General features: G+C 53.7%; 1 protein-coding gene across 1 annotated transcript in view; it reads left to right on the top strand.

Annotated features, from left to right (window-relative positions):
* The first annotated feature begins 1,574 nt into the window (after positions 1 to 1,574).
* NT5C1A (5'-nucleotidase, cytosolic IA) overlaps positions 1,575 to 14,187 on the top strand; it is a 201,407-nt gene continuing 188,794 nt past the window's right edge. The window contains exon 1 of the mRNA XM_078683730.1: positions 1,575 to 2,137. Within this exon, the coding sequence (XP_078539856.1) occupies positions 1,904 to 2,137 (234 nt within the window). The 5' untranslated portion in view covers positions 1,575 to 1,903. The remainder of the gene's footprint in view (positions 2,138 to 14,187) is intronic.

The following is a 14,187-nucleotide window of genomic DNA, read 5'->3' as shown; positions in this document are numbered from 1 at the left end:
CTTTATACTCACTCTCTCTGATACTGCTGCTTTTTCTGTCTCACGTCATCCGGATCTTCATCTGCGGGCTGTTCTTCCGATCATCGATTTCTAGGGGCCTTGGGGTAAGCTAACCTGGCCTAGGTCACCGTCCTCAAGAAGGCAACCATCCTCTATAGCTACCAACTGAAAGGGCGAGATTTTGATCGATACCTTATATCTATTGATCCAAACCTCGATCTGGTCGACTGAACCTTTATTGCCTGTCTTGGAAGGAAACAGTACACCTATCTGCAAATTAGTTCACCCAAGAAAGGACTCTACTCTCAAAGATCACGGACAACTTCTAGGTTTCAAAAGTTTATTGTAAAGATATAATGAGCTGCAAATACAAGCATCTCAGAATGAGATTCACGAGATACACAGGTCCAATTACATACATGTGCTCTCGAAAAGCCCTCAGACGAGCAACAGAAATCACTAACACAAGTTCTAAAAATAGCAAAGCTATCAGCATAGACGCATATCTCTCCTTCATTTAGGTTGGAGGAAAACAAACACAGGTTAGGCGTCCCTACCCTGTTCTAGATGGTATCCCTACTTAACCAAATCCCAACCTAACAAAGGTGTCAGCAATGAATGACCCCCAAGGGAAGTCACCCACTCTAAGTCTCTTGGTGAAAACCTAAAGTTCTCCAGTCATGACCCCTCACTGCCTACCCATCCGCTCTCTAAAGGGTCCTCAGGTCTCTGCTCTAACTCCACCCAGGGGTGCTGTCCCTAATACAAAACAGTCAACAACATTTGAGACGCCCCTTGCGAAACGCCTCTCACGTGGTGCAACTTCAGGCTTTTTCCATGATGCTTTGTATTGGGCCTCAGACGTTAGAGTTGACCTTGCTTCTCAGTCTCTTCTCCGGCCCGCTGATACCCCTTAAACATTCCAGAACCCTCCTCCATGTCTGGGCCGTCCACTGAACAGGCCTCTATTCATTCACTTATAATTGGATCCCCCCTTTCCTGTTGCAGACAGATATCTGCCGCCAAGAACCCAACTCTCATAGACTTCTAAAAAGGCTTGCAACATTTCTCAGCCCAGACATGTACGTGTAAATCACTGCTAAAACATTTCAGGCCTACAATATTTCACATTATGATTATAGCATTCAAATTCTTCATTTAATTAAAGCATGTTAAACTCTTATTCTATTATTTAGAAAACATTACTCTAAATCATGGCCCATTAATGCAATGACCAAAAACGTTAAACAATCTGTGTCGTGAAAAGAAACACCTTCCCTTTTAGCTCCAGCTCTGGCCCTGAGGCCTACCACGTTCTGCGTTTTACCACAGACCATCTTATATGTTAACAGCTACACGACATAGATTCAAAATAATCACGTCTAATAAAATCATATAATGTCACACATTTCTGTATTAGTTCCACTTCTACTTAAATCTCTATTTTAGCTATACATTTAGAATATAATTTCAGATACTATTAGCACTCATGGCATTTCTCATCATGACTTGTGCTTACTATAGGTAAGTGTGATGTACTCATACATTTATATCAGTTTGCGCTCTCTCACCAACAACCACTGCATCAAAGAACCTGTTCTTAACGCCGTCTTACCTGCTCCAACTGCACCTCCCTCCCCACTAATGAACCAGCAACCGCTGCATTAACACACAGACTACCAGAGAAGCTGCTCCCACTGCGCCCACCAGTGAAGCTCTGCTCCCAGTACACTGCCTCTGCATCACTAAATTTGTTCCCAGTGTATCCTCCTGTGCACCACTGGACCTGCTTCCACTGATACAGCTTCAGCACCACTGGACCTGCTCCCACTGACTGCTGCTGTGAACCCGAATTGCCACCGCCTTCCACCAATGCACTGAGGACCTCGGGAGATCCAGGGAAATGATGCAAGCCGGGACGAGAGACCCCAAAGACAGTGGTGCTAAAGGGACCCAGCCTGGCAGGCTCCAGCCTGGAGGGACACAGCAAGGCAGGCCCCAGCCAGAGGGGACACAGCCTGGCGGGCCCCAGTCTGAGGAAACGCAGCCTGGAGGGACACGGCCCGGGGGCGCAGCGGCCTGGGAAGAAGCCAAAAACTTCTATGACAACCTGACCCCCACCAAGAAGCCGAAATCGGTAAGAAATAAGATCAGCGCGCGCGCGTGCAAGTGTCTGTCTCTCTCTCTCTCTCTCTCTCTCTCTCACGTCATATATCTATGTAGTATCTTCAAGTTCCGTATAGTGCCACCAGGGGCCGAATGGATATCCAGGCGCTAGTACAAGCAGTGGGAGAGGGATGGATATGTTATTGACATGTGAGAGTGCAGGTTGAAGAGAAGAGAGACCAAACCATGCTGAGTGTCAGGTAACCAATACCATGGATTTGCAAATGTTAGGTGAAGCTGTACGTCAAGGTGACCCGTCACCCCTACGACTCTTGGGTCATGGACCAGCGTCCAACTCTTGCTAGTAATATATAGAAGAAAACGCCCGATCGTTAATAGCTGGAATATTGTGGTAAAAACCAGAGATCAGTGGCCTCTCATACGCCGGGGTGAAATCAAATATCCCTTTTTCAGTGTCATTCATTCTCTAATGCGTGACGGCCGTCACCCCATGACCCCCTGCAGTGGGTGGACATTCACCCTCTGGTGCAAGTGATCTCTCAAGTGCATGGCTATAAATGTGAAATCAATTCCGTGCGCCACGCAAACTAGAGTGAGACTGCCATATGTGACAAGCAGATGTTGGAAATAGATTATTTAGTTTTATTTGTGCTAAGAAAGTGCTGCGTAGTGCATCCCCACAGGGTGTAAGAGAACGACATCTAAGTGTCGTGATTTGAACAGCACAAGGTAAATATAAACACAGCTTATCTTACTGCGCATGCTCAGTGTGTGTCACTGTGAAAGACCCGCTTTCAGCTCTGGATGGGAGAGGCTTCCTGTGGGCTGTCAGTGGGGCACCGGATGCAGGCTGGACACATGGCTTCCTGAAATAAATTACTATGGACGTAATCTGGAATAAGAAGGATCCTGATATAAATCTCCCAGGGTACTTCTAACAATACTTAGTCTGGCCCAATATACTGAAGGAAAGGAAGTGGCTAAATCAGCAAAACTTGCTAAAACAAGGCATTTTACCAAAAACATATACAGAAAATTCGCTACTAGCACCCGATAAATGACTTACCAATTTCTCGGTTTGAGGCGTCTCCTCAAAACCCAAGGACCGGTCCGCAGACCCCACCAATTCTTCAAATCAGACTCCCCATCGTGAGTCACAAACACTAGCCAACCCTCAGGGATTTTCAAGAGAGGCCAAATTACCAAGTCACCCAGCAGAGAGTCCACAAACACCCTCTTTCTCCAAGATGGTCCACAGACCTATCTATTTTACAAGCAAAAAAAGAAATGATCTCCAGACCGTACATAAACAAATTATTCAATACGGCTCCATTTTCACCAGGAATCAAGAAAAACTCACCTGGGGCACACAAGTCAAACAAAGTTATTCTCCACTGCTGACTCTTCGGACCAAACGGCCGATTCCAAGGGTTTCGCCTTTCAGGACCCTAGCCGGGATGACCTCTAGACGAGGAGCATCCCGATCAGACAGCCGGGGCAGCCGCGAGAACCAAGCTCGGTCGTGTGGGGATCCCCGATCTGCCCATCCGACCAGACACAACCCCGACTTCCACAACCCGACTACAGTCGGGATGGGTCACCTGGTGGAGTACCTGTTCGGGCGTCAAATGAAGGAAGTGGCCCAATTAGGGTCACCCAGGTCACTCACAACCACCTCTCTGCCTATCCAATAAATGAAGAGTTGAGAAGACAGTAGAGAATACAAACCAGTTAGCTTATTGCTAATACCCTGCAGCGCAGCCCACTCTGACTAGTCTCCGGAGATGACTGCTGAGGGACTGCCCCCTTCTACATGGTAACACAAAATATACATTTTCAACACCTCTAAAGACCTGCCCAAACTGGAATTTTCAAGCTCATGCCATGATGAACAAAGAAGACACACAAAGATGAGTATGGCACAGAGCTGGGAACATGCTATCTCGACCCTAAGGTTGCTCGGCCATTGCCTACCATTCTAGGATGTGGGAACGGGTCTTTCTAACAGCAAAGGTATGCAACAATAAATGGTACATTCATCAGTGCAGCAAAGCTTCAACCTTGAGAAGTACAAGCTGGGCAGCCTTCTGCTGAGGCGAGCATTATGAGACAGAAACTCAATCTTGGTTACAAAACAAGATGGCGCCAATAAAGATGGTGCCATGAATGCTAACTTAACACGAAATAGAGTTTAAGCATAGCGATATTGGCAATTCGATTCTGCGCATTACAGAAATAACTTTTCAACCCTAACAATACCTTACTGCACACTACTACTGATGTCAAAACTATCCTTGTTTCAGGGCCCTTCTGACGCCAAGACTAACCAGATAGAAGATAGCACAGGAGGCAGCTGACGTACGGTCCAACCTATAGAATTTCCACAGGTATCTCTTAAGTATTATTCCTGTCCCTCCTCAGCCCCACACTTGTGGTCAAGGGGTTCCCGCAGAGACTTCTGGGCCTGGTTAATTCGAGTTGGGGGTGCTAGGTTGGCTCCCTATACCTTAGGGTGCCGGTCCTTCTCCTCTTAGCCCAGGGCATTGGGCCTTGTCCTACAATCAGAGGGCTTGGTCTGCTCCCGGGATGCTTGTCTTGGTCCCTGGAGCCAAGGATGTTTTACTGGCTGGGACGCCTGAGCGCACTGTGCCTAGTGCTATGGTCAAGGCCCGATGCTAGGACTGGCCATGATCTCAGAGCGCTGGGTCTGGTACTCCTAGTCCAGGCCTCCGGCACTGGTTCTAACTTCTTAACGTTTAGGGCGCTCTCCGGTCCTCAGGAGACTGAGTGCTGGAGCCAGGCCTAGACATTTGCAGTGCTGCGCTTATCCTAGGGTCTCACTCAGGGTGCCAGACCTTTTTTCTCAGCTCTGAGCCAAGAGTGCTTAGCGTGGTCCTGGTCTCAAGGTGCCAGCCAATGTCCTCAGCTCTGAATGTCGTTCCTGGTCCTTGGATCTCAGGGTGCCAGCCACTGTCCTCGGCTCTGAATGCTGTTCCTGGGTCTCAGGGTGCCAGCCCCTGTCCTTAGCCCTGAATGCTGTTCTTGGTCCCTGGGTTTTAAGGTGCCAGCCACTGTCCTCAGCTCTGAATGCTGTTCCTGGTCCCTGGATCTCAGGGTGCCAGCCCCTGTCCTCAGCTCTGAATGCTGTTCCTGGTCCCTGGATCTCAGGGTGCCAGCCCCTGTCCTCAGCTCTGAATGCTGTTCCTGGTCCCTAGGTCTCAGGGTGCCAGCTCCTGTCCTCAGCTCTGAATGCTGTTCCTGGTCCCTAGGTCTCAGGGTGCCAGCCCCTGTCCTCAGCTCTGAATGCTGTTCCTGGTCCCTGGATCTCAGGGTGCCAACCCCTGTCCTCAGCTCTGAATGCTGTTCCTGGTCCCTAGGTCTCAGGGTGCCAGCTCCTGTCCTCAGCTCTGAATGCTGTTCCTGGTCCCTAGGTCTCAGGGTGCCAGCTCCTGTCCTCAGCTCTGAATGCTGTTCCTGGTCCAGGGATCTCAGGGTGCCAGCCCCTGTCCACAGCTCTGAATGCTGTTCCTGGGTCTCTGGGTGCCAGCTCCTGTCCACAGCTCTGAATGCTGTTCCTGGATCTCAAGGTGCCAGCCAATGTCCTCAGCTCTGAATGTCGTTCCTAGTCCTTGGATCTCAGGGTGCCAGCCACTGTCCTCGGCTCTGAATGCTGTTCCTGGGTCTCAGGGTGCCAGCCCCTGTCCTTAGCCCTGAATGCTGTTCTTGGTCCCTGGGTTTTAAGGTGCCAGCCACTGTCCTCAGCTCTGAATGCTGTTCCTGGTCCCTGGATCTCAGGGTGCCAGCCCCTGTCCTCAGCTCTGAATGCTGTTCCTGGTCCCTAGGTCTCAGGGTGCCAGCTCCTGTCCTCAGCTCTGAATGCTGTTCCTGGTCCCTAGGTCTCAGGGTGCCAGCCCCTGTCCTCAGCTCTGAATGCTGTTCCTGGTCCCTGGATCTCAGGGTGCCAGCCCCTGTCCTCAGCTCTGAATGCTGTTCCTGGTCCCTAGGTCTCAGGGTGCCAGCTCCTGTCCTCAGCTCTGAATGCTGTTCCTGGTCCCTAGGTCTCAGGGTGCCAGCTCATGTCCTCAGCTCTGAATGCTGTTCCTGGTCCAGGGATCTCAGGGTGCCAGCCCCTGTCCACAGCTCTGAATGCTGTTCCTGGGTCTCTGGGTGCCAGCTCCTGTCCACAGCTCTGAATGCTGTTCCTGGATCTCAGGGTGCCAGCTCTTGTCCTCAGCTCTGAATGCTGTTCCTGGTCCCTAGGTCTCTGGGTGCCAGCCCCTGTCCTCAGCTCTGAATGCTGTTCCTGGTCCCTAGGTCTCAGGGTGCCAGCTCCTGTCCTCAGCTCTGAATGCTGTTCCTGGTCCAGGGATCTCAGGGTGCCAGCCCCTGTCCACAGCTCTGAATGCTGTTCCTGGGTCTCTGGGTGCCAGCTCCTGTCCACAGCTCTGAATGCTGTTCCTGGATCTCAGGGTGCCAGCTCTTGTCCTCAGCTCTGAATGCTGTTCTTGGTCCTTGAATCTCAGGGTGCCAGCCCCTGTCCTCAGCTCTGAATGCTGTTCCTGGTCCCTAGGTCTCAGGGTGCCAGCTCCTGTCCTCAGCTCTGAATGCTGTTCTTGGTCCTTGAATCTCAGGGTGCCAGCCCCTCGCCACAGCTCTGAATGCTGTTCCTGGTCCCTAGGTCTCAGGGTGCCAGCTCCTGTCCTCAGCTCTGAATGCTGTTCCTGGTCCCTAGGTCTCAGGGTGCCAGCCCCTGTCCTCAGCTCTGAATGCTGTTCCTGGTCCCTGGATCTCAGGGTGCCAGCCCCTGTCCTCAGCTCTGAATGCTGTTCCTGGTCCCTAGGTCTCAGGGTGCCAGCTCCTGTCCTCAGCTCTGAATGCTGTTCCTGGTCCCTAGGTCTCAGGGTGCCAGCTCCTGTCCTCAGCTCTGAATGCTGTTCCTGGTCCAGGGATCTCAGGGTGCCAGCCCCTGTCCACAGCTCTGAATGCTGTTCCTGGGTCTCTGGGTGCCAGCTCCTGTCCACAGCTCTGAATGCTGTTCCTGGATCTCAAGGTGCCAGCCAATGTCCTCAGCTCTGAATGTCGTTCCTGGTCCTTGGATCTCAGGGTGCCAGCCACTGTCCTCGGCTCTGAATGCTGTTCCTGGGTCTCAGGGTGCCAGCCCCTGTCCTTAGCCCTGAATGCTGTTCTTGGTCCCTGGGTTTTAAGGTGCCAGCCACTGTCCTCAGCTCTGAATGCTGTTCCTGGTCCCTGGATCTCAGGGTGCCAGCCCCTGTCCTCAGCTCTGAATGCTGTTCCTGGTCCCTGGATCTCAGGGTGCCAGCCCCTGTCCTCAGCTCTGAATGCTGTTCCTGGTCCCTAGGTCTCAGGGTGCCAGCTCCTGTCCTCAGCTCTGAATGCTGTTCCTGGTCCCTAGGTCTCAGGGTGCCAGCCCCTGTCCTCAGCTCTGAATGCTGTTCCTGGTCCCTGGATCTCAGGGTGCCAGCCCCTGTCCTCAGCTCTGAATGCTGTTCCTGGTCCCTAGGTCTCAGGGTGCCAGCTCCTGTCCTCAGCTCTGAATGCTGTTCCTGGTCCCTAGGTCTCAGGGTGCCAGCTCCTGTCCTCAGCTCTGAATGCTGTTCCTGGTCCAGGGATCTCAGGGTGCCAGCCCCTGTCCACAGCTCTGAATGCTGTTCCTGGGTCTCTGGGTGCCAGCTCCTGTCCACAGCTCTGAATGCTGTTCCTGGATCTCAGGGTGCCAGCTCTTGTCCTCAGCTCTGAATGCTGTTCCTGGTCCCTAGGTCTCTGGGTGCCAGCCCCTGTCCTCAGCTCTGAATGCTGTTCCTGGTCCCTAGGTCTCAGGGTGCCAGCTCCTGTCCTCAGCTCTGAATGCTGTTCCTGGTCCAGGGATCTCAGGGTGCCAGCCCCTGTCCACAGCTCTGAATGCTGTTCCTGGGTCTCTGGGTCTCAGGGTGCCAGCTCCTGTCCTCAGCTCTGAATGCTGTTCCTGGTCCCTAGGTCTCAGGGTGCCAGCTCCTGTCCTCAGCTCTGAATGCTGTTCCTGGTCCCTAGGTCTCAGGGTGCCAGCCCCTGTCCTCAGCTCTGAATGCTGTTCCTGGTCCCTGGATCTCAGGGTGCCAGCCCCTGTCCTCAGCTCTGAATGCTGTTCCTGGTCCCTAGGTCTCAGGGTGCCAGCTCCTGTCCTCAGCTCTGAATGCTGTTCCTGGTCCCTAGGTCTCAGGGTGCCAGCTCCTGTCCTCAGCTCTGAATGCTGTTCCTGGTCCAGGGATCTCAGGGTGCCAGCCCCTGTCCACAGCTCTGAATGCTGTTCCTGGGTCTCTGGGTGCCAGCTCCTGTCCACAGCTCTGAATGCTGTTCCTGGATCTCAAGGTGCCAGCCAATGTCCTCAGCTCTGAATGTCGTTCCTGGTCCTTGGATCTCAGGGTGCCAGCCACTGTCCTCGGCTCTGAATGCTGTTCCTGGGTCTCAGGGTGCCAGCCCCTGTCCTTAGCCCTGAATGCTGTTCTTGGTCCCTGGGTTTTAAGGTGCCAGCCACTGTCCTCAGCTCTGAATGCTGTTCCTGGTCCCTGGATCTCAGGGTGCCAGCCCCTGTCCTCAGCTCTGAATGCTGTTCCTGGTCCCTGGATCTCAGGGTGCCAGCCCCTGTCCTCAGCTCTGAATGCTGTTCCTGGTCCCTAGGTCTCAGGGTGCCAGCCCCTGTCCTCAGCTCTGAATGCTGTTCCTGGTCCCTGGATCTCAGGGTGCCAGCCCCTGTCCTCAGCTCTGAATGCTGTTCCTGGTCCCTAGGTCTCAGGGTGCCAGCTCCTGTCCTCAGCTCTGAATGCTGTTCCTGGTCCCTAGGTCTCAGGGTGCCAGCTCCTGTCCTCAGCTCTGAATGCTGTTCCTGGTCCAGGGATCTCAGGGTGCCAGCCCCTGTCCACAGCTCTGAATGCTGTTCCTGGGTCTCTGGGTGCCAGCTCCTGTCCACAGCTCTGAATGCTGTTCCTGGATCTCAGGGTGCCAGCTCTTGTCCTCAGCTCTGAATGCTGTTCCTGGTCCCTAGGTCTCTGGGTGCCAGCCCCTGTCCTCAGCTCTGAATGCTGTTCCTGGTCCCTAGGTCTCAGGGTGCCAGCTCCTGTCCTCAGCTCTGAATGCTGTTCCTGGTCCAGGGATCTCAGGGTGCCAGCCCCTGTCCACAGCTCTGAATGCTGTTCCTGGGTCTCTGGGTGCCAGCTCCTGTCCACAGCTCTGAATGCTGTTCCTGGATCTCAGGGTGCCAGCTCTTGTCCTCAGCTCTGAATGCTGTTCTTGGTCCTTGAATCTCAGGGTGCCAGCCCCTGTCCTCAGCTCTGAATGCTGTTCCTGGTCCCTAGGTCTCAGGGTGCCAGCTCCTGTCCTCAGCTCTGAATGCTGTTCTTGGTCCTTGAATCTCAGGGTGCCAGCCCCTCGCCACAGCTCTGAATGCTGTTCCTGGTCCCTAGGTCTCAGGGTGCCAGCTCCTGTCCTCAGCTCTGAATGCTGTTCCTGGTCTCAGGGTCTCAGGGTGCCAGCTCCTGTCCTCAGCTCTGAATGCTGTTCCTGGTCCCTAGGTCTCTGGGTGCCAGCCCCTGTCCTCAGCTCTGAATGCTGTTCCTGGTCCCTGCGTCTCAGGGTGCCAGCCCCTGTCCTCAGCTCTGAATGCTGTTCCTGGTCCCTGGATCTCAGGGTGCCAGCCCCTGTCCTCAGCTCTGAATGCTGTTCCTGGTCCCTGGATCTCAGGGTGCCAGCCCCTGTCCTCAGCTCTGAATGCTGTTCCTGGTCTCAGGGTCTCAGGGTGCCAGCTCCTGTCCTCAGCTCTGAATGCTGTTCCTGGTCCCTAGGTCTCAGGGTGCCAGCCCCTGTCCTCAGCTCTGAATGCTGTTCCTGGTCCCTGGATCTCAGGGTGCCAGCCCCTGTCCTCAGCTCTGAATGCTGTTCCTGGTCTCAGGGTCTCAGGGTGCCAGCCCCTGTCCTCAGCTCTGAATGCTGTTCCTGGTCCCTAGGTCTCTGGGTGCCAGCCCCTGTCCTCAGCTCTGAATGCTGTTCCTGGTCCCTAGGTCTCAGGGTGCCAGCTCCTGTCCTCAGCTCTGAATGCTGTTCCTGGTCTCAGGGTCTCAGGGTGCCAGCTCCTGTCCTCAGCTCTGAATGCTGTTCCTGGTCCCTGGATCTCAGGGTGCCAGCCCCTGTCCTCAGCTCTGAATGCTGTTCCTGGTCTCAGGGTCTCAGGGTGCCAGCCCCTGTCCTCAGCTCTGAATGCTGTTCCTGGTCTCAGGATCTCAGGGTGCCAGCTCCTGTCCTCAGCTCTGAATGCTGTTCCTGGTCCCTGGATCTCAGGGTGCCAGCCCCTGTCCTCAGCTCTGAATGCTGTTCCTGGGTCTCAGGGTGCCAGCCCCTGTCCTCAGCTCTGAATGCTGTTCCTGGTCCATGGATCTCAGGGTGCCAGCCCCGGTCCTCAGCTCTGAATGCTGTTCCTGGGTCTCAGGGTGCCAGCCCCTGTCCTCAGCTCTGAATGCTGTTCCTGGTCCATGGATCTCAGGGTGCCAGATCCTGTCCTCAGCTCTGAATGCTGTTCCTGGTCCATGGATCTCAGGGTGCCAGCCCCTGTCCTCAGCTCTGAATGCTGTTCCTGGTCCATGGATCTCAGGGTGCCAGATCCTGTCCTCAGCTCTGAATGCTGTTCCTGGTCCCTGGATCTCAGGGTGCCAGCTCCTGTCCTCAGCTCTGAATGCTGTTCCTGGTCCATGGATCTCAGGGTGCCAGATCCTGTCCTCAGCTCTGAATGCTGTTCCTGGTCCCTGGGTCTCAGGGTGCCAGCCCCTGTCCTCAACTCTGAATGCTGTTCCTGGTCCCTGCGTCTCAGGGTGCCAGCTCCTGTCCTCAGCTCTGAATGCTGTTCCTGGTCCCTGGATCTCAGGGTGCCAGCCCCTGTCCTCAACTCTGAATGCTGTTCCTGGTCCCTGGGTCTCAGGGTGCCAGCCCCTGTCCTCAACTCTGAATGCTGTTCCTGGTCCCTGGGTCTCAGGGTGCCAGCTCCTGTCCTCAGCTCTGAATGCTGTTCCTGGTCCATGGATCTCAGGGTGCCAGATCCTGTCCTCAGCTCTGAATGCTGTTCCTGGTCCCTGGGTCTCAGGGTGCCAGCCCCTGTCCTCAACTCTGAATGCTGTTCCTGGTCCCTGGGTCTCAGGGTGCCAGCTCCTGTCCTCAGCTCTGAATGCTGTTCCTGGTCCCTGGATCTCAGGGTGCCAGCCCCTGTCCTCAACTCTGAATGCTGTTCCTGGTCCCTGGATCTCAGGGTGCCAGCCCCTGTCCTCAGCTCTGAATGCTGTTCCTGGTCCCTGGGTCTCAGGGTGCCAGCCCTGTCCTCAGGTCTGAGCCGAGAGGACTGTGCTTGGTCCTCATACTGTGGGGTGATGGAAATGATTCTGAGAGTGCCCTGTGCTTAGTCTAGGGCCTCGGAGTTACGGATACTGATCTGGGGCTACAGAGTGCAGGATGCAAGTTTGGGCCTGGTCTCAGACTGCAGGGTGCTCACCATGTCCTCAGAGCTGAGGGTGCTGGGACGGATTCCCAGGTTTCTAGGCCTTGACAGTGGACGCAGGAAGCCTGCCCCTATCTCTAGGTTTCAAGGTGCCGTCTCTGGCCCTCACAACGCGGGGTGCTTTGCCTGAGACTCCGCATTTCAGCAAAGTCTGGTCCGTAGAGCTTGCGATGATGGGAGGTAGTCCTGGTCCTCGCTTGGCTGGGCGTGTGGGTTGAGGGTATCTGGCTTGGTCCTAGACAATATGCTGGGCCTGGAACGGGGTCTTTTACATGCTCTGGCTTTCTGGCACCACTGGCCAGCCTGCCACAGAGGCTCCTAGACTCTCTGTCACTGCTGCCGAATGTCAGTACCAGTATTACTTAAGTGCTAATTTTTAAATAATTTTTAAATAAACATTGCATTGATAGATTCAGCTGAATATAGACACAGCGCCATCATGTGGTGTAATCCCATAAATACTTCTCTGTGTTTACAAATAAGTGCCGATGCTGAGCACCGGAAAACACAGGCACAAATTTAGCACTGGCTCGGTACTGCCTTTCACACTGGGTCAGGTGTTCTAGGCCTGTTACCGGACATCTTGACTGACATTGCATTTCTCGAACTGTGACCCATGCTAAGCCCGGTACCGCGACCTCTGCCTGACCTAGAATTGTGCCCCTGGTGAACTTTGTACTGTTATGGCCAGGGACTACCGGAATCCCACCCCCCCTTTTGTTAACCAACATTAAAAATGTAACATGAGAGGGATTTCTTTGGAATACAACCCCCGGCCGTATTTATTAAAACATGAAATAAAATGAAAATTGAAATAAACAATATTTACACAATTACGCAGAAAACATTCCATAACATTTGATTACAATTGATATATACAGATATCAGATGGCTAACATAATTCTAGTACAAGGTATATCCTATCCGAATCTAACATATGAACCATAATCATACAGTAATAACTTTTCTGCGTATTCTATTTAGGCCTACGGCAAGATCACTAACTGGTGTCAGATCCTTATCAATTAACCACGCCCACCAGTAGGAGTGCGCATGCGCAGAGGGCCCGTTTACCGTGAGGGTACTTCCCTCCCCCACCCGGTTACCCCCGTATGCTCTATTAACTCCATTAAAGGGGGCCGTTGCATCTCTGCGCCGTTTACTGACTTCATTGTGCACGTGCGGGGTGGCCAACCAGCCTAGAGAAAGCGTGACTCCCCCCTCTCCCGCACCTATCCAGCCCAGCCGACCGGCTGTACTGCCCCTGGAGTTCTAGGAGAGCCCACTTGTCCCTCCCCTTGGGCGACCCCATTCAAGAATGGTGCCGCCCTCTAAGGACCTTAAATGTACTGCTCACCAATCATGACCTTACCGCCTGACTAAGGAATAACAATAAATACGACGATTGATGTCCTGTAAACGGGACAAAGTTCTAAGGAACAAAACATATTAGTACGACACACCTGTCATCCATATACATTTGGAACAAACCTGTGAAACAACCTGTATAAAACACAATACCAGTCATCTGCTTTAGGGGATGGTAGGTGGGGAAAAAGAGTTACAGCCTTCTGGAGGCTGGGAGGGGCAGGCCGTAGAGCGTGGAGTCAAAGAGGCAGACTCCCGCTCTCCCCGTCCTTTTAACCCCTCAATAGCCAGGCCGGGTCTAACCGGCCTGGCCTTTGCCTCCCAGTGACCCGGAAGTGATTCAATCACATCCTGGTCACTAAGAGACCCAGGGTCCAATCCATTCTCAGGCGCGCCCTCCGCATCATTGTGATGCGACGGGGCACGCCCCACCACAGAGAGCGGGTGGGGGCCGGTGCGCCCGCCATACTTCTCGATCCTTGGTAGACCTGGTACTGCACCGCCTGCTAATCCTAGAGCTGTGCCCGGTGCTACTCATGGTATTATGCCACCTGCCGGCTCAGGAAAACCTCTGATCCTGGTAGTAAGCTCTGCTTGTACTAAGCATCCTGCTGGGCAGCAAGCTGGCCATTACTAGCCACGGTTCTAGGCACCTTCCTGGGCCTGACACAGAGGACCCCATGGGCACCGATCACCCTGCCGGCACCCCCACTGGCATGGAGGTCCTGACAAAGAGATGTGGATGCAGTTATACTACAAATGCAATTACAATTATAAAACAGGGGTTGTAAAGTGGCAGGGCAGTAATAGAGCAGAAGTGACAGGGCAGTAATGATGGTTGGGCAGTATTCAGGCATGGGAGAGCATGGAAGATTAGCATTGGGCAATGGGGGGCTAAGGCGTGAAGGGGCAGTTTTGGGCAGGGATTGGTCAGAGCCAATGGTAGTTAAACGCAAGTGATGTCAGTTCCGGAGCATGGCAGCGACAGGTCTGGGCAGTGCTGCGGTGGGGCAGCGGCAGGGTGTGGGTATTACCATGGCAGGGGCAGTACAGGAGTATTTATGGGACAGAATTCGTGTAGTTCAAAGGTTGGTCCGGGGCAGAGCAGAGATAATTCAAAGGCAGGGAAAGATAGTGTCAGGGACAAGGGCATTAGTTGG

This window comes from Lissotriton helveticus, chromosome 3_1 (assembly GCF_964261635.1).
Source record: "Lissotriton helveticus chromosome 3_1, aLisHel1.1, whole genome shotgun sequence".
Classification (NCBI taxonomy): Eukaryota; Metazoa; Chordata; class Amphibia; order Caudata; family Salamandridae; genus Lissotriton; species Lissotriton helveticus.
The sequence above is the reverse complement of the archived record's forward strand: the minus strand, read 5'-3'. Positions and strand labels throughout refer to the sequence as shown.